General features: G+C 41.0%; 1 protein-coding gene across 2 annotated transcripts in view; it reads left to right on the forward strand.

Annotated features, from left to right (window-relative positions):
* Nucleotides 1-19,104, forward strand: part of WWC2 (WW and C2 domain containing 2) — a 117,118-nt gene that overhangs the window by 64,278 nt on the left and 33,736 nt on the right. For both annotated transcript variants that reach the window (XM_082237189.1, XM_082237190.1), the window contains exons 8-11: nt 1,123-1,196; nt 5,228-5,467; nt 14,499-14,588; nt 15,443-16,059. In XM_082237189.1, the coding sequence (XP_082093315.1) occupies nt 1,123-1,196; nt 5,228-5,467; nt 14,499-14,588; nt 15,443-16,059 (1,021 nt within the window). The remainder of the gene's footprint in view (nt 1-1,122; nt 1,197-5,227; nt 5,468-14,498; nt 14,589-15,442; nt 16,060-19,104) is intronic.

Raw genomic sequence — 19,104 nt, forward strand, 5'->3', positions numbered from 1 at the left:
GTTCCTGAACGCTGCAAACCCGGAAGTAAATGTTCCGGTTTGTGAACGTTTTTCGGAAGCTGAGCGGCTGACGCAGCTTCCAATTGAGTGCAGGAAGCTCCTGTTGCCAATCAGAAGCTGCACCTTGGTTTGTGAACATTTTTCGGAAGTCGAATGTCCAATGCAGATTCCACTTGACTGCAGGAAGTTCCTGTAGCCAGTCGAAAACTGCACCTTGGTTCTTGAACAGTTTCAGGAGTTGAATGGACTCCCGGAACAGATTAAGTTCAAGAACCAAGGTACTATTGTACCCATAATTTCATCAGCTTGCAGTAGCACACTGTCCATTCACATTAAACCATTTTTTATCTAGACATATGAACCCAGCCAGTAAGCAGTCATTTGTAATCTGTACCTTTCAAAATAAAAGATATAACTTAAATTATCCCATATTTCTTGAATTTAAGTGGTCCGTATTAGTTTTTCTCAAAAAGAAAATAAGTATATAAGTAAATAAATATAAGTAGGTGATAAAATAAAGTTGACACCTTTCTAGTTTCAAAAACTGGTGAGCAAAGATCTCTTCCAATCTCTGTTTTTGTACATCTAAAAGTGACTGATGGAATTACCACTTTAGTGACTTAAAAATCTTTGGCATCTCATTGACCCATATGTCAGCCATAGGTTTACATCCACAAATGTTTTCCAAATGCTGGCATATTTCTTTAAGGTAGCATGATGAAAGGCTGTGAAAGTGATTGTACTAAGATTTTCTGAGAAGAAGCCCAAACTTGAATGTGGTTTTTAGTAATCTTGATTTCATTGAAGTCCTACTTTGAACTTCATTGATCTCCACCAAAGTTCTGAGTTCAAAGTAGCAAGTAACAACTTGGGATGTATTAAACGTTACTTCAAAGTAGGCCTTAAACAGAATTGTACTGACTTGTACTAAATTCTGTCCAGAAATGATTTAGCAATTGAGAATGTAAATTCCTTAGAAAAACATTGAGTAATTATGAGTGTTTGTGCTGAAAAATCAATGGTTACTATTTTGAAATGTGTTTCTACTTATATTTCATTAAATTGCTTTCTCTCTTCATTTAAAAATGATCCACGCAATAAGCTTGCTGGTTCTTTCAACAGGTTGGTGTCAGGACTATGTCCAATTTAGCTGAAAAGGTCAGACTAAGTCTTAAGTACGAAGAAGCCAAAAGAAGGTAATGACTGGATTCTTTTCTTTTTAAAAATGTGAATTTGTATCAGAGTTCATGAACCTTGTAGCCAATCTAATGCTTGCAGTGACATCTACTGGATGCATCTTCATGAAACATTGCTTATCAGCATCATTTATTTCTATTCTTTCTAGGCTGATTGTACCTTATGTATTGGGCTATTAGTAGATTCTGTGATGTATGCTTACACAGATTTATGAAATATGAAAGTACCAGAAACAAAATAATTCTTCTGCTGCTTATAAGCAGCAGAAATTGGACCTAATTGAAGTGCATGTTCAGGAGAAGAGGACGTTTATTGCAAGTTCTGTTCCACTTCCTGGCTTGTATACTCGTATTATACTTCATTAATGACTGTAAGGATAGGAGATTTTCATGCACAAAAAACATAATTTGTATAATTAGTGCCCATGAGATCAGAGCCTTGATGGCTGTGCTTTGGGACTTTCTCAGACCGATCCACAAATTTTAAATGAAGATTAAATTATTTCAAAAATATGTGTACTGAAATACCTTGATGGAAGGTACAAAGTGGGTCCACATACGTGTAGAACAGGAGGATCAATTCAAAGGTAGCTGGAGAATGAATGGAGAATTAGGTATCCATGTCTAGTGAGCATTTGACTTCTTTTTGTGGTTGGAGGGGGAAGCAGGGATTAATTATCAACAACTTCCCAAACTACAAAAGAAGTATTCAGTTTAAGCTAGGGTGTCTGGAAACTGCCATTTAAATGAAAAGATAGCAAAGGCCTTACTGAACACATCATAACACTTCAGTGTATTTGAAGGACTTCTCAGTATTAATAGCCTATATGGAGACAATCCAATTTCATGTTTCTTTAACAGAGCCAGCCCTACTAATATGCAGAGTGAGGCAATCACATCAGGTGGCAAACGCTTAGGGTAGCAATGGCTGCCGTACGCTATTCCCTACTATTGGAGATTAGAGCTATATGTTATCCCTAAATTAACCTGCTGCCCATTGAAGGGTGCTGTTCCATTGCCAGTGTCAAACTAAGATTTAGTTGCCAATCCAGTCAGCTTCTGTACATGAAATGGAGGGAGGCACCATCTTGCCCTTTGATTCAGGTCGCAAAATGTCTTTGGCTGGCCCTGTTGTTCGATACCAGTCATTTGATAGCTATGCAGCATAGTAAAGGACATTCTTCCTGCCCACACCACAAGTGACAAGAGATCCAATCAAGCACATCTTCCTCACTGAGTTGAAAGCCACAGATAGCTGCTCCCTGTTGCTCTAATTGATGGTGGGTGCATGGCTAAGTTAAAATTTGTGGTACAGAACAAAAATGTTTTGTACGTGCTTCCAGATCAAAAGCAGCTTAAGTATGAGTAAGGCAGAGAAAACAAAAGGCATGGGAAAGAGAACTGTATTTGATAAGGGTTAAGGTCAGGGAAGGAATACAAGTTTAAAGAATGAGCAGAAAAATTCAGGTTGTGTTGGTCCAAGAAAGTATTCGCAGGTGGAATTTGGTGAGAGATTTGGAGGTAGTGTTGATGCCAGGGCCCAGTTATAGTGTGCAGTATTGTAGATGGTGTGTTTTCAATTAGCCATCCTCCTCCCTCCCTCATCATTTTAACAAGTTTGAAGAATAGTTCCTGAAACTCTTTGAGGGGCCTCAAACAAACTCTTCAACATATACAAGGGAAATGGTATTGGATTGATTTAAAACATAAAAACCTGCCTTAAAAATGAAACTTGGTATTGACAAACAGTGCCAGTCAAGAGGCCAGAGACCTCTTCAGAGAGCAAGTACAGTATTAGATGGGGATATTGCAGTGTGTATAAATTGACTTTGCACTGTTAAAAAGATGTTCGCTCAAAGGTTGAAAGGGCATTTTAGTGTTCATGTCCTTGTTATCCTGGGCCCCTTTTATGAGACAGCTAACAAGGGTGCCAATTACAATAGCGGATAACTGTCAGCATTGCAGTGAAGAAAAAAGCCCCTGTGAGACTGCCACCTCATCTTGTAAGTCATTGAACAGCTGTCAAAAGCAGCTACTTTAAGATAATACGAAGGTTGGCTAGATTTGAACCAGTGACCCAGAGAATAAAGCTGCTGCATTCCATTATCAGTCTTGGGCTGTCAGGCAGGCTTCTCTTCAAAATGTCCCATATACATATTCCATGTGGATTTCTTAAACAAAATAATTATCATCCACCTGAATAATCTTCTGAATCAAATTATCATCTTCCAAAATCAAAATAATTTTTGGAGGAAAATGAATTTAATCACTGACTTCATACTCCAAATGATGATCTACTAATTTAAAAAAAGAAATTAAAATACAAATGATTATAACCTGAATTCTATACAGTTTTTAAAGCTGAAGTTTAGATAGAGTGCACAAAATCTCCACAATCTTAAGGCTAATCAAAGGTATTTATAAAGCAGTTTCCTGCTCGGTTTGTGTTTGTGGCCCAAGAGAAGGAGGCTGTTTCTTGTATCATGTCTGTTCTAGCTTGTATTTTCTCTGGTTAATCAAACTAATGCTATGCCCATTAAAATGGTTGCTAGTTTTTTTAGTGTGTTGCGGAAATGGTTTATAAACCTGTAATGTTTGTTGTCGGAGCTTAAAAACAGAGGTTTTGTATTTGCTGGCTAATGTATGATTTCTGGAGACTGCTGAGATGCCTCTCTATTAATTTTACCCAAGGTAGAGTAAGGCATAAAATAAATAATTATAAAATTTTACAAAACAAAAATAAAATAATTGCTTAGTACAAATCTCTCATAATAGCTGCTTAAAATCAGTATAATTAAAACAAAAACTAGCAGTATTCCTGTATGCAGCCTATGTACATGAAAGAACAGGGAAAGACTTTAAGTAAAGGGAGATTGTTACCTGCTGGAGAGAGCTGGTAAGGTAGATCTATTTTGAGAGCAAATTTCATGAAATGAGTGCTACAGCTGGAATACATATTTGCAAGCTGCAGCTTTTACATTGCAATAATGGGAAGAGAGTTCCTTCTCAAAATTAGCTGTTTCTAAAAAAAATTAAAATTGATTTGACTCACTGTGTGATAAACCCAACTATCAGATGACTAATGGGACAGGCAGTCTAAAACTACCACTAGGATGAGAAATGCCAGTACTTAAGATACCATATGCTGACTGTTTAAGCCAGTGTTTTATTACACATCAAGTTTTACACATTATTAAGCACAAAGCAAACATTGTCTGTCTGTCCTTTTGTGTGGTGACATTGCAAGATAACGCCATTTCCCTCCTCCCAGCTATTGACTGGGATGACAGAGGGCCAAATGGGATCAAATGGATCCACTTGGTCTCCTACATAGCATGGGAAGCAATGGGAGTTCTATAAGCAAGCTTTGCCTCCCTAGCCACTCATATGTCTGCCCTCCCTCTGACACAACTAGCCATTCATTCACATGAGGGCATAACATTTGATCAGGGTCTATGTCCATAGACTTGCTCATATTGCACGGCCGCCTTTCCAAATGAAACTTAGGATTTTAACAGTGCTTTTTCTGGGGGTACTCAGGGGTACTCATACCCCCTAAACACTTTGTGAATCAATGTTTGGTCTCATTGAGGAGCAGTATTTCAACCTGAGTAGGGAAATGAGAGTACCCCTCAACATATTTTTTTAGGAAAAAAAGCACTGGATTTTAACATAGATTTTGTTAGATTTTACATGGGTCGTTCCTGCTTTAATATTAGGTCCTGGTCTGGGCAGCTAATAGCATTGGCTGTTTGCTTCTGCTCTCCACCACACATAGATCTGTTTCATACAATCTAGCCCAAGATCATCCTCCCCTAAAAAGCATTATGGCATACATTTGCTGCTAAGGCTTCTTAGTTCAGTAGGTTTGATTATTCTGCCCTGATAGTTGCATCCCATTGACTTGCCAAGTCTAAATATGTTCCTGTTCTACCAGGTGTTGTTTTTCACTCTTAGGGGCCTGTTGCTCATCTGAACTTTCTTCTTCCTTCCTTAATGTGTGTGTGTGGGTTTTATGCATATATGATTAGAATGGCAAACTTAAAGATTGAACTGTCCAAGTTAGAAAGTGAAGCTTGGCCTGGGGCACTGGATATTGAGAAAGAAAAGCTGATGCTGATTAATGAAAAGGAAGAGCTTCTGAAAGAACTTCAGTTTGTCACCCCATGTAAACGCACTCAAGATGAATTGGAGCATCTGGAAACAGAAAGGAAAAGGCTGGAAGAGGAGCTGTCTGTGAAAAGCGCACCTAGTGACGAACTTACAGAGAGGTAAGATTTCCCTCTTTTCATCCCCCCCTCCTTCCTCCTAACATTAAGTTCCGCTTTCTTCAGTTTAACCTTTATACTCATTTTAGAGTCAGAGCTGCGCCCTGATGGGCCATTTTCCTTCAGTAGCTGTTCTGTGTAGATTTTAATTAAATTTATTATTAGTCCACCAGGCAGTAACACAAGGAGACCTTCAAACCGTGATAGAACTCACAGAGTTCCTATTATTCCACGCTCTATGTTTTGCATTTGTGACCAGCATGAGAAAACCTAGACCTGATGTTAAATAGTCGAAGGAAGTCAGCAGAGTGCAATTCATCATTGGCAGGTTTTGTGATAATAGCCACGACCTGTGTGAACTCCTCACAGCAAATGTTGTCCCGATTGCTTCAGCACTGGAACCTCTTACGCTTGATAGAGATACTAATTCACACATGTGCTTGCATGAGAAAATGAATGAATAAATGTCTTGCTTTAAGTTCAAAAGGGGAGACATACAACTGCCGGGGTCTGTTCGTTTCCACTGCAAGCCATGCCATGGCTTATCAGCTTTCTGAACTTGGCAAGCACTTAATGAATGATGGGGGGAATACCATAATAGTTTCTGCCAATAGGATTTATATGAGAATTTCAGTCTAATTTTATTTGTGATGTCTAGCAAAGAATTTTAAGTATACAGGGCACTGGTAGATAGAATCATAGAATTGTAGGGTTGGAAGGGACCGCGAGGGTCATCTAGTCCAACCCTCCTGCAAAGCAGGAATGTTTTGATGTTAGGTGTGTACAAAATGTCTCTCCTTAGCTGCTGTCACTCTTCACCCAGTGATAAATATAATAAGGGACCTTTCTTCCCAGCAATCAGTGCTATTGCCATACAAGTAAAAGTCTAGGGATTTTGACCCTCTCCGGTTTAATGGAGTCTGGAGTCTGGGTTCATCCACACTTCTCTTAGGTCTGCAATTTCTTTCGTTTGTCCTGTGACTTCTAGGCACTGGTCTGAGAGGTTTTCCTTGGTCCCACTGGTTTCCATGGGAAAACCTGTGGTTTAGCACTGAATCGAAACAAACATCCATTCACCCGATTGACATTTGTTGCAGTTCAGTGTTCAAATGTGAGTTTTCCCAGGGTAGGCTGCGGGAGAAAGGAAAAACCTACTGGACCCATGCCTCGAAGTCAAAGGACAAACAGAATAAATCACAGACCCTACAGATGTGTAGATGAGCCCTTAGTGGAAGGGCTATTGGAGATTTTGTTGTTGTTGATTCCTTCATTCCTTGCTTAAGAGGGTTAGAGAAACCCTTTGGAACAGTGTGGTAGGTGACTGGAAAATATGGGAGAAGAAGGGAATAACTTCTTCTCCCCTGACAGAAGCCTCCACTGGATCCAAGAGCCTTCCGTCAACAGAAGGACACAATTGGGAACAACCCTGTGTCCAGTTGTGGGTGGCAGAGTAGGATGGGGCAGATTTGCTTCCCTGACTTCCCAATGCAAAAGCCATTGCTGGTAACCGAGACTGATCTGCACAGCATCTGGGTTTGAGGAATTGTTTGTTGTGTTGTATCAGAGAGATAGAAAAGGGATGTTGCTACTGCACTGTTCATCCTGCTGTTCTGCAACCTGCCTGACCAAGCTGGTGTCTTGGATGTGGTGTTGGAGAACCCTCACTCAGTGGTCTTGGGGGGACTTCAGTATCCATGCTGAGGCTGCCTCAAATGGGCTGGCTTAAGACTTCATGACAACCGTGGGGATGTCTCAGTACAGTACATCAATGGTCCAGCACATGTAGCAGGGCATACCTTTCACCTGGTGTTCACCTTAGAACTGAGTGGTAATACTCGGTTGATAGGTGGGGTCACTGTGAGTCTGTTGTCATGCACAGACCATTCCCTGGTGAGGTTTGAGCTGAGCAACTACCCACTCTCCAAGGGTGGGCAACCCATCAATATGGCCCGTCCTCAGAGACTGATGGAACCTGCTGGGTTCCTGAATGCTCATGTGAATTTCCCTAGGACCATATTGTATGCTGTGATTGGCAGGGGGCCCCTCTTGGTAAATTCTCTGTCCTCAGAGGCTCAGGGGGTGGTGTCATAGAAGAGGACATTTTCTGTGACCGCCCCTATGCTGTGAACTTCCTCACAGAGGTGCTTCTGGTACCTTCATTATAAAGCTTCCTGCGAATGCTTGTTTAAAACGCTTGAGGTATATATATTTTAGGACCCACCTTATTTTTGTGATTGTAAGTTGTTTTAAACTGTTGTTAATATTGTGTCTTAATGTAACACACCCTGAGACGGATGCTTAATAATATTTATAATAATAATCGTAACCATCACATCAATAATTGAGTAGTCTTAAGTTCAGTGTCAGAAAGGGAAGGCCCAGTTTTAAGGAGGTATATGCTAACTCTGTAAACCAGTGTTTTGTACATATCAAGCACAAAGTGAAAATTGCCTAGCTTAGCTTTTGTCTGTCACTGAATTTAAGAGTATTAATTAATAAGCTAGCTTGGATTTGCCAGGGAAAAGCTACTATGAGCCTCCTTTATATATAGGACTCTGCTGCCAAGGATGCAACCATTATGAATGTGCAGAAAAATCCTTGTTAACCTCAAAGGAAAGAGGATTGAGTGAGCCCTCAATCATTGTTGAAAAACAAGGGGAGAAAAACAGCAATTTTGTTTTTCACCAGACTTAAGCAAAGGATCTTTTGTACCTTTTTTGCTAGAGCTTTTTGATTTTTTTATGCCTAAAGGTTCTGGTATATTCAAGCATCTACAGATACAAATGAACATACAGTATTCTTTCCCTTACGAAAAGATATTTTAATAGGTGTGTGACTTTCTGCCCCCAAGTGTGTGTATCTACATTTATGGGGATGTTTTAATTTAATGCTTTTCAAATCCAAGCCCTTTGTCTGCTTGGCGTAGTTTTGCCTTTGGCAAGGTATTATCCTAGCCACAGAGGAACAGAAAGCCAAGTAAATACTATTAGGTTTTCTACAAGTTTTCTCTGCATTTTGAGAGGTCTTGATGAGGTGTCCGATGCACCATCTTGTCTAATTTGGGGGATCAGTTTCAGCATTTGAGGTCCAAGGATGTGAACAAAGTGTTTGTAGCTGTTCCGCTGAGCTTTTGACCCTGGCATGACATGCCTAATTCAAGCTATCCAGTAGGCGCTGATGAGGCGGTCCAAGGTGTGGTGAGCTTATTGTGGGAGGAGGCGCTGTCTGCCACCTTGAAAGAGATGGTGATGCATTCCCACTCTGGATCTTGAGGTATTAGAAACCTACTGCCTGATCACAAATAGCCCTTTCCTGAACTAGGTGCTGGAGAGAGTAGTGGCAGCCTAGTTCCAAGCATACTTGGAGAAAAGTGATTATCTAGACCCACTTCAGTCTGAGTTCATTCGTGGGTTTAGAACTTAATCATCCTTGGTTGCCCTAACGGTTTTGCTATATCTCTGAGCAGCTTTTGATAACATTAGGTAAAGGTAAAGGGACCCCTGACCATTAGGTCCAGTCGTGACCGACTCTGGGGTTGCGGTGCTCATCTCGCTTTATTGGCCGAGGGAGCCGGCATACAGCTTCCGGTTCATGTGGCCAGCATGACAAAGCCGCTTCTGGAGAACCAGAGCAGCGCACGGAAACGCCGTTTGCCTTCCTGCCAGAGTGGTACCTATTTATCTACTTACACTTTGACGTGCTTTCGAACTGCTAGGTTGGCAGGAGCAGGGACCGAGCAACGGGAGCTCACCCTGTTGTGGAGATTCGAAACACTGACCTTCTGATCAGCAAGCCCTAGGCTCTGTGGTTTAACCCACAGCACCACCCGTGTCCCATTGATAACATTAACCATCAGATTAATCTGGACCAGCTGTGTAAGATAGGAGTTAGAGTTCCTGTTTTGAAATGATTCTTCTTTTACCTGCGCAGCTGGTGACAGAAAGTTGCATTCATTGACTCTACCTCACCTCCTTGGCAATTACGCATGTGGTATCTCAGGAAAGCATCTTGTTCCCAATGCTATTTAATATCTGTATGAAGCTTTTGGGTTCATTCATAAGAGGATTTGCAGTGCAGTGTCATCAGCTCTGCTTCTCTGTTACATCTGAATCAGGTGGGCTATGGAAGTGCTGAATTGGCGCCTGGATTTGGTCATGAGCCCAGAAAGTTGGATCTGAATCCTGACAACAGGGTAGTCTTGTGGGTGGCTAGTTCCCGAGTCTGGGACTCAGAGAGTATGCCTTTTCTGCATGGGTTTTTGCTGCCTTCAAAGCAGGTGTGTAGCTTTACACTGCTCCTTGATCCATCTTTGTCACTGGAAGACTGTGACTGTAAAGCTTCTCTTTTACCAGCTCCAACTGATAGTTCCTATTGCAGTCATTCCTGGACAGGGGTAGCCTTGCCACTGTGACTCATGTATTAGTAACTTCATGATTGGACAGCCATAATGCACTACCCTAAGCCAAGTCGAGAAGCTGTGGCTAGTGCAAAATGCAGCAGGGATAGTTTTCAAAAATATTTCATAATTCCACTAAACTAGTTTAAAGTATCTGAGACCTGTGAAGTATTTCCTCTGCTTGCTTTCCCTTCAACCCAAAGCAAATCTGAAGATGCCCAGTTCTCATGCCCTGATAAATTTCTTCTACCACCTCTGCCACAAGTCTTGAAAGAGAGCCAAACTCCAGACTTCTGAGATGAAGTTATGCATATACTAGACCTTGCTTGCCAGCAGTGTGTGTTTGGTTTTTCTAAATTTCCTGAAATAGCTTCTCTATTAACTGGCCAGTAATTTAAACACAGTTCCATAAATATTTGAATTGGATACTTTACATTTAGTGCAATGTGTTTGAGTGGGCCAACCTATTAAAAAGAAAATTTTAAATCAAGGTATTAATATATGAATGAGTGTTAACCCACTCTCAGGAACACGAATGTTCTTTCAGCCTATAAAATGAAGAATTCATCCTTTCAGACATAGAAAGTGTTATGAGCAGAACTGAGGAAGCAATCGCTTATTTTTATTTGCTTGCAGCTTCCTAAGAAATGTTAGCTGCCTTGTTAAAACCATTACAATTATAAAGCAGGTGTCTCCAGACAAATAAAGAAAGCAGCATCCAGCTCCTACTGCCCTTAAAATCTATTTATTCAAGGAATTGAGGAGGGCCATATCCAAATGGCAGAGCAGGAACTTCCAAGCTAACAAACCCCTCTAACTTCTAGTGTTTTTCTAAGTTTTTTATATTTAACTAAATAATTCCTGTTCCTCTTGATTGTAATAAAACTTCTGAGTGGTTTACAAGAAAGTTAAGGCTGTTTTAAATGGTCTTATTTCTTCAAGGGCTTGGGTGCACCAAATTTAAAAGGCAAAGCAGAAAACTCATAATTAGTAAAATGCAGCCGAACAACTCTTTTCTATGCTGTAGGGATTCGTACCACCAGAACCCTTGTCAAAAACAGACTGCATATGCAAACTGGAACTTCCAAACCACCAAACACTCTGTTTAAGTCTCCCCGAGGACAATTGCTCTTGTTCAAAGATCATTTATATGGTTTTATATATTGCAGAATAAGAAGCAAACCTTTAATCTATTAAACATTGCTTGATATAAGGGCCAAAGACACCGAGAGGTCTGTGGTTTGATCCCTGTTTCTTTCTCCTTAATACAACTGTGAAGAAGGGAGGACCATTAATTGGATCAGGAAAGTGATGGGGATGGGGAGGCGGGTTTGACACTTTCCATCTGTACTGATTTCCCCTCCAGGCACTAGGGGAAGGAGGTGCCTAAAATGTCCCCCTATGGATCAAATAGCACCTGGAGGATGTATTTTATATTGGGGAAATAGTCCAACAAAACGGATTAAGCGTCTCCACCCACCGCTCTACTTGTCTGATCAAATTAGGGCAGCCCCTTCCTCCAAAGATGTATTGGGGAAAGCATGAGAGAAGGAGGGAGATAGGAAGGTGAGTTTTAGATCTCCCTGTGTCATGTGCATTTTGCCCAATAAGACATTGCAGGTATACTATAGTGCCTACCAGGATGATATTCATGTTTGCAGCAGAAAATGGACATTATCCAGAGGACAGAAGCAAGGAAACACATAAACCTAGTATTTTGATCAATTTTCAAAGCTATCCACTGAAACATTCCCTTTTGTCATTTGTCGGCCTCCTCTAATGGACCATTTAGAGCATTATGCTGAACAGAAATAGACTTCAACCTGTATTTAAATGCTGCACTTAAAAAGAGGGCCTCCCTTAAGATGTCTGCATCACAAAGAAAAACCCTAGTGCTAAGCTTCCCCCCACCCTTGTATGTATTTTGCATGCAGAGCAGTATCTTTGATGGGGGTCTATGCATCTGAAACCTTGTCTTCTACCTGACATTTCAGAGAGGAGACTCCCAAAGGAAAGGTTTCTAAAACAAGTTTAAAACTTTTCAGGTGAAAGGGGAATAGTGTAATTTTTATTCAGAATATCTTAATATTCCAAGGCAAAGGAGCAGCTAAAAAAAGAATAGAGTGGTTTGGATAAATTTGGAAACTGTTAAACAGCACTGGGAAAAAAGAAATAATTTAATATGACATGTGGAATTTATATAAGAACACCATTAAAAACAGGGCTGTGAAACCTTTAGCCTAGATTTCATCAGGCTTCAAAAACATGGATGCTAAGTGATAGGATTCCTTTAGAAGTACATTTGGCAAAAATACTGCAGCAATCCTACGTTGATAAATAAACATCTTACCCCATATTTAACATTTATATGAATCTTTTAGATATGCATTGGAATGTTTGGATAACAAACTGAATGTGCAGTGAATCAGAATTTGGATCATGGTTTTGGCAGCAAATATCATCTGAATCTTTATGAGGCAGCATAAGGTCCAAAGCATTTTCTTAAACATCAATGAATGTTATTTCAATGTTTGTGCTTTTTACAGTCTCCGCAGTTCTTGTACTCTTCAAAGTAGTGAAAATGTATGGCAGTTGTTTTCTTCATTCGTTGTTGGTTTTATGTTTCAGAGCAACAAAATGCTGAAGAAACAGTATAAAAGCCAAAATAGATGCATTTCATTTGGTCTTTATTTTCCCTTCATGCCTTTCTTCCACAACCATTTTCTTTGTTCAGGTCTCTTTCGCTATTGGTATAATCTTTTTTTCTGAACCAGTGAGAGCAGGATGGGAGGTAAACTGACTCTTTTGGTAGGAAAGCGCTGTAGTTCATCCTTATGTTAAAACAATGGAACTGCACAGAGATTCTGTGACAGAAATTCTGTAATTGGAATGATTTACACATGTTTAAACAACTTTACATTAATTTTACTTAATCTAGACTTACACGTTGCACATGATTCTGTTGGATCATTTTTGAAAAAAAAGCATTTCTGAAGAACAACTGTGCGGGAGGGTGAAAATTGCCCTGAAACTCCTTGTAGCAGGGGCAGCCGATCTCTTCTGCCAGGGGCAGCCAACTCTATAAATACACCTTTGGGCTGGAACATTGGGTGCTGCTTCCAGGGGGTGTGTAAAAGCATGCGCTTCCTTCCACACAGCCTTTCCCTTGGTGCCATCCAGCAGGCACAGAGGCAAAGAAGCCCAGTCTGTCTGTGCTGCTCCTGGTCAGCTCTAGGTTGGAGGGGGGTGGCAAAGGTACTTCCTTTGGTCTTTAATTTCATGCTGCGTTTCAAAGGTGCAGCATGAGGTCAAGGAAGAGACCGCACACTTGGAGCAGAACACACCATGTCCTGGTGACCACAAACAAGAGAGGGGAGGGCAGGGGAGGCTCTAATCCATGTGTGACTCCAGCCCCAATTAACTTTTCCCGTGGGTCAGTGGCCCTCCGTTAAAAAAGCTTCCATATGCATCAGTTTCAGTTTACTAACTACCCTGGGGTCCCACAACCCTGCTGGCCCCAACACATTAAAACAGTCATCGGATGCTGAAGAAGAAGCCATTGTGGAATGTGCTTAGTTGCTCAGTGGAACATATGGAGCCACAATTGCCTAATATGTATAGCGTGTATTAATGGCTATTAATAAAATTTTACATCATGAAATACTGCATTCAAAATATTTTTTGTTATGTCAGTATTCCATATACTTAAATGCCCCTGGACCCAGGTTATCAGTTTTGTTCCTGCCTATTTTTAATGTTTGTTTTTGAAAATGGTTTTGAGTTTCCTTTTCTGAAAAAAGTGGCTAATAAATATTAAATAATATTGAACACTACTCTCTGTCCACCTCTGGCTATTCAGGCTGCAGTGCAACACAAAAAATGAAGTCAGTGGGATTTGAGCAGCTTAGTGGAACAAGATTATAGCCTTTATCAGGGGCATATCACAATTATTTGGGCCAGAAACATTTTTTTAAAAATGAAACCAGTTGCTTTAAGGTACTGTGTAATATACACAGGAAATAGAAAATAGAAAAGGCATGGGCCATAGATCCTCATTAGTGCAAGATTGCTGTTAAACAAATGTTCAACAGCTGGCCATAAGAATGACATTGCTATGGAAACTTTAAAAAAAACTAATTAACAGATACTGCTCAATCAGTTATTATTGGTGCACACATTATCTGCCAATGCAAAGCTGTTTTACAGTTCCTTCAGTTGCTGTCACTTTGACCAGCAAGGAGAAGATTAGGGTTCTATGGGAACTTTGTCTGCTGTTTAAACTACAGTGGTACCTCAGGTTGCATACGGTTCAGGTTACATACGCTTCAGGTTTCAGACTCCGCTAACCCAGAAATAGTACCTCGGGTTAAGAACTTTGCTTCAGGATGAGAACAGAAATTGCGTGGCGGCGGCATGGCGGCAGCAGGAGGCCCCATTAGCTAAAGTGGTACCTCAGGTTAAGAACAGTTTCAGGTTAAGAACGGACCTCCAGAACGAATTAAGTACTTAACCCAAGGTACCACTTTATTTAAATACAAGGTGGCAGTGAAGCGAGAGTTTTTAGGATTGTATTTTATGTGCTTGAATAATAAAGTCGAAAGAGTTTTTAAGTATAATTATGGTTCTTGTATCTTCTAGGTTAAAACTGGAAGAACGAAGGAATAAATTAGTAAAAAAACTTGAAGAAACTAGTCAACTAACTACTAACCTGCATTTGCAACTTAAAAGGTAAGGTTTCTCTGTTTACACTGTTGTTATTGACAAGAGAAAAACAGAGGTTTGTCCAACAGAGCTCAGAAAATGTCTACTTTGAAATAGTACTAGTTTGTTTTGGGTGGAATGTTGTTAACTTGGAAACTACTTTTATGCCCCACAAAAATTTAATGTACCTCCTAATAAATATTTGGCTCCCCACAGCCTGTGTCCCAGACCACAGACTCCGCAGAGCAGAAGCAACTTCTATATGAAACAGCTGTTACAGCTGTCAACACACGTCTTCTCCAAGGCATTGCAGCTGCATGAGAGTGGGCAGAGGGAAAGGAGAAAACAAATTAGCAGACACATTTTAGCTGAACCAGGTCTTGTGCATGCAGAGGTGATCACAGTGGAAATTTAAAAAAGGTCCTGATAATTTCTGTTATGTGTACATGTTCCATGTCACTTACCTATCTATCAAGGGGGAACAACGGAGGGTCCCAAATAGTGAAAAAAGAACTGATAAGGGAAGCTGTCACATAAATTGTGAACAAATTGATATCCTGTGAAAGTATGACCATTCTTGGACACAAAACCTCAAAAAATGAGCTTAAACACTAAAACTACGCTATAATTGGTACATCCTCATATTGTTACCAATATGATGTATAGTTAATTAACTGTCCTCCAAAAACTGTTATCAGACTAATAGGCTCTACCCCCCAAAATTGTAACATTTGTCCTTTTTTCAGATGTCATTGCACTTGACACCTTTACGACCTGACTGGACTATATATTCATACTTTATCCTTTATTGTGGGCTGAGACTAATTGGACACATTGTAGTTTCAGATGAATGCTCAATCTTTTTCTTCCTTTTTTTGCAGTCTTTCAGCCAGTACGTTATCTATGTCTTCAGGGAGCAGCCTGGGGTCCCTGGCATCCAGTCGTGGGTCTCTGAATACGTCCAGCAGGGGGTCGCTGAATTCCCTTAGCTCTACAGATCTGTATTATAACCAAGGTGAACAACCTACAGATTTAGACTATCAGTATAAACTGGACTTCATATTGCAAGAGAAATGTGGTTACATTCCTTCGGGCCCTATTACCACAATTCATGAAAATGAGGTGGTCAATTCCCATGGGAGAATGGACTACAGCGATTCTTCCAGCTCTCTGGCAGCAAGCCATGCACCAAAATTAACTGAACCTCCAAAATCGGTGACATCGCTGTCTTCAAGATCTTCCCTTTCCTCTTTGTCCCCTCCTGGATCACCTTTGGTTTTAGAAGGTGCATTCCCAGTGCCTCCTCAAGACTCTCCATTGCACCATCTCGCCACGGACTTTGAGGACTGTGATTTACCCAGTGACTTTGCAGGCATTAGCCTCTGTGGGAACCAAATGTTGTTGAACTCTGAAGCCAGAGCATCTTCTCAGTCATCAGTGGATGATAAAGACCTCCATGAAAGTGTTAGGCAAACCATGTCGCCTTCAAGAAATACAGGTAAAAAAGAAGGGTCAGGCCTACTTGTAACATATGGGTATATCTTGCTATTTGTACTCACAAATGTCCATTCTTCCCCCCCCCCCCCCCGGATCATTTTTAGTACTTAAATCCTGGAAATGAAACACACACACACACATGTTCAGAGCAACAAGCTGTCTTTTAACTCGGGGTGTCACACTTAGCATGGGACTGTAGGCAGCTGAGCATAGACAGGAATTATGAGTTCTGGCAAGATGTGAGGTAGAGTTGGAATGCAATGCCGGGGCAGATCCCATAAGGGCAACTGGGCAGAATGTGAGAAGTAGGGATGCATAACTAAGCTCAAGAAAATGGATGGCAGGGTATATCGTAGGCCAGGAAAAAGCTAGAACAAGAGTGCAGGGTAGAAGTAAATTGAGAGACAACCAGATAGATGGGCAGTGGGTGACTGGAAAAGTAGCAGGCAGAAAAGGAGACCACAGGACAGGCTGACTACCAGAATAATCTATAAAGAAGTACACAACTAATTACTTGGAGTTGCAGGTGAGCAGTGAGGTAGCCACCTTTGCTATTGACAAGAAGTAGTTCAGGGTGGTAAGAACAAAAAGGGATTGCATGGAGCTCCAAAAGGATCTCTCTAAACTGAATGAAGGGGCATTAAGATGGAAACAAGTCTAAAGTAATGCACACTGGGGCAAAAAATCCTCACTTCATATATACACTCTTAACTAGTGGTGACTGACCAGCAAAGAAATGCTTGTGGGAGATTGCTCAATGAAAATGACCCAGTGTGAAATGACTGTGAAAAAGGCAAATTCCATATTAGGGATCATTAGGAAAGCAACTGAAAATAAATCTGCCAATACCATCATGCCATTATACAAATCTATGGTGTGATGGCACTTGCAGTATTCTGTACTATTCTGGTCTTTGCCCCTTCAAAAAAGGATATTGCAGAACTGGGAAATTAGTAAATGGCAACCAAAACGATATTGAGGCTAGAGCGACTCCTCATTAAGAAAGTTTGCAATATAGCTTTTTTAGTGTAGGAAAAAGAAGGCAAGTAAAGGATGATGGGATAAAGGTATAGAATTACGCACGAGGTGGGGAAGTGGATAAAGAGTTTTTCTCCCTTAATACTAGACCTGGTGTCATCCAAGGAAGGTGAATGTTGGAAGACTTGGAACAGTTAAATGATTGAATATTGCTACCACAGTATGCCATGATGGTGACCAACCTGGTGGATAGGGATTGATAAATAAGATAAGGCTATCAATGGTGACTGTCCATGGTGGCTTTGTTACTAGGAGTGCAAGGGAGGAGAGTGCTATTGTATTTATGTCCTGCTTGGGGGGCTCCCATTGGCATCTGGTTGGCCCCCGTGAGACCAGGATGCTGACCTGCATTGGCCCAAGGTCTGGCCCAGCAGGGCTGCACTTACAGCTGAAGGCCCTGACAAGGATCTAGACCTGAAGTGTTTGTATTTACACTATGCCAGGAAGATCACTGGGCTGCCATTTTTCCAGAACAGGACTGTCCTGGAACCTGAGTTGTCAATATAGAATACGTCCGCCGTTCTGAGGCCTTAAGCAACTCACCCACAGAGTGCAGATTGTTGTTTTGTTGTTTAGTCGTGTCTGACTCTTCGTGACCCCATGGACCAGAGCACGCCAGACACTCCTGTCTTTCACTGTCTCCCGCAGTTTGGTCAAACTCATGCTGGTAGTTTCGAGAATACCGTCCAACCATCTTGTCCTCTGTCGTCCCCTTCTCCTTGTGCCCTCCATCTTTCCCAACATCAGGGTCTTTTCCAGGGAGTCTTCTCTTCTCATGAGGTGGCCAAAGTATTGGAGCCTCAGCTTCACAATCTGTCTTTCTAGTGAGCACTCAGGGCTGATTTCCTTAAGAATGGATAGGTTTGATCTTCTTGCAGTCCATGGGACTCTCCAGAGCACCATAATTCGAAAACATCAGCCTTTTTTATGGTCCAACTCTCACTTCCATACATCACTACTGGGAAAACCATAGCTTTCACTATACGGACCTTTGTTGGCAAGGTGATGTCTCTGCTTTTTAAGATGCTTTTTAAGAGTTCAGATAGAGAGACTCATAATCTAGGCTGAGCTTGACCGTCAAAAGTGGGTGGTACCCTTACTCTTCTGAAATATTCTGTCCTCTAGCATAGGACTTTAGCTTTGGGTTAAGGCAATTTCTGGCAGTGCCTTGACAGTTCTCCCCTGATGCATGCCAAGTCATTCGAGACAATGAGTTAAAACTGTTTTAAGAGCAGTCCGTGGTGTGCTGTTGTTTTCTTTAGCTAACTGACCAAACAGTTTTCTAGCAGCTGACTGTTGGGAACTTAGCAAACGTCTTGTGAGTTTGTTGTGAATGGATTTGTTCTCTGGCATCAAGAGCTTTATTTGTGTTTCCAAGACCAAAATGATTTGTGGCTTTTAGATCCAGAGAGATAAGGTTTCCTTTCAAAGTTCTGTCTTGGAAGGATAAAGAAACAGAAAGAGAGGCATGTGTGTGTGAATACACACATACAGAGAGAGATGCTGTGTCTCAGCTCCTGCTGATACCTTTCTTGTGCTTCACTTGCGGTCTTTCCTTGATTCCTTCAGCTGAAGCTACACGTTCAAAACCTGTCCTCCTCTCCTCTCCCACCTCCCCATGTTCTTACATACAGTATTGCTGCCACCTTCTGGTTCATGTATTCAACTTCACAAGCATTTTGACCTGGTTATAGAGAATTTTGTTAGTATTTATCCATCCATCCATCCATCTATTCCTTCCTTCTTGTATAATACCTTCAATGAAGGAATTTCCCAGAGTATTCCTCAACACAACAGAATAATGATCAAATCAGTCACAAAGCAAAAAGAATAAGCACCAGCGATTTTTAAAAGCAGATTAAAATAGTTAGAACTTAATTGAAAGAATAATAGTATGTTACCTGCTGCTGAAAAGACAGCAAAAGAGGCGCCAAGTGAGCCTCTTTGGAGATGCACTTCCATAAATAGGCAACTACCCTCTCCTGTTGCTTCTGGACTTACCTCAAAT

This window comes from Podarcis vaucheri (genome assembly GCF_965113315.1).
Source record: "Podarcis vaucheri genome assembly, chromosome: 9".
NCBI classification, from domain to species: Eukaryota; Metazoa; Chordata; class Lepidosauria; order Squamata; family Lacertidae; genus Podarcis; species Podarcis vaucheri.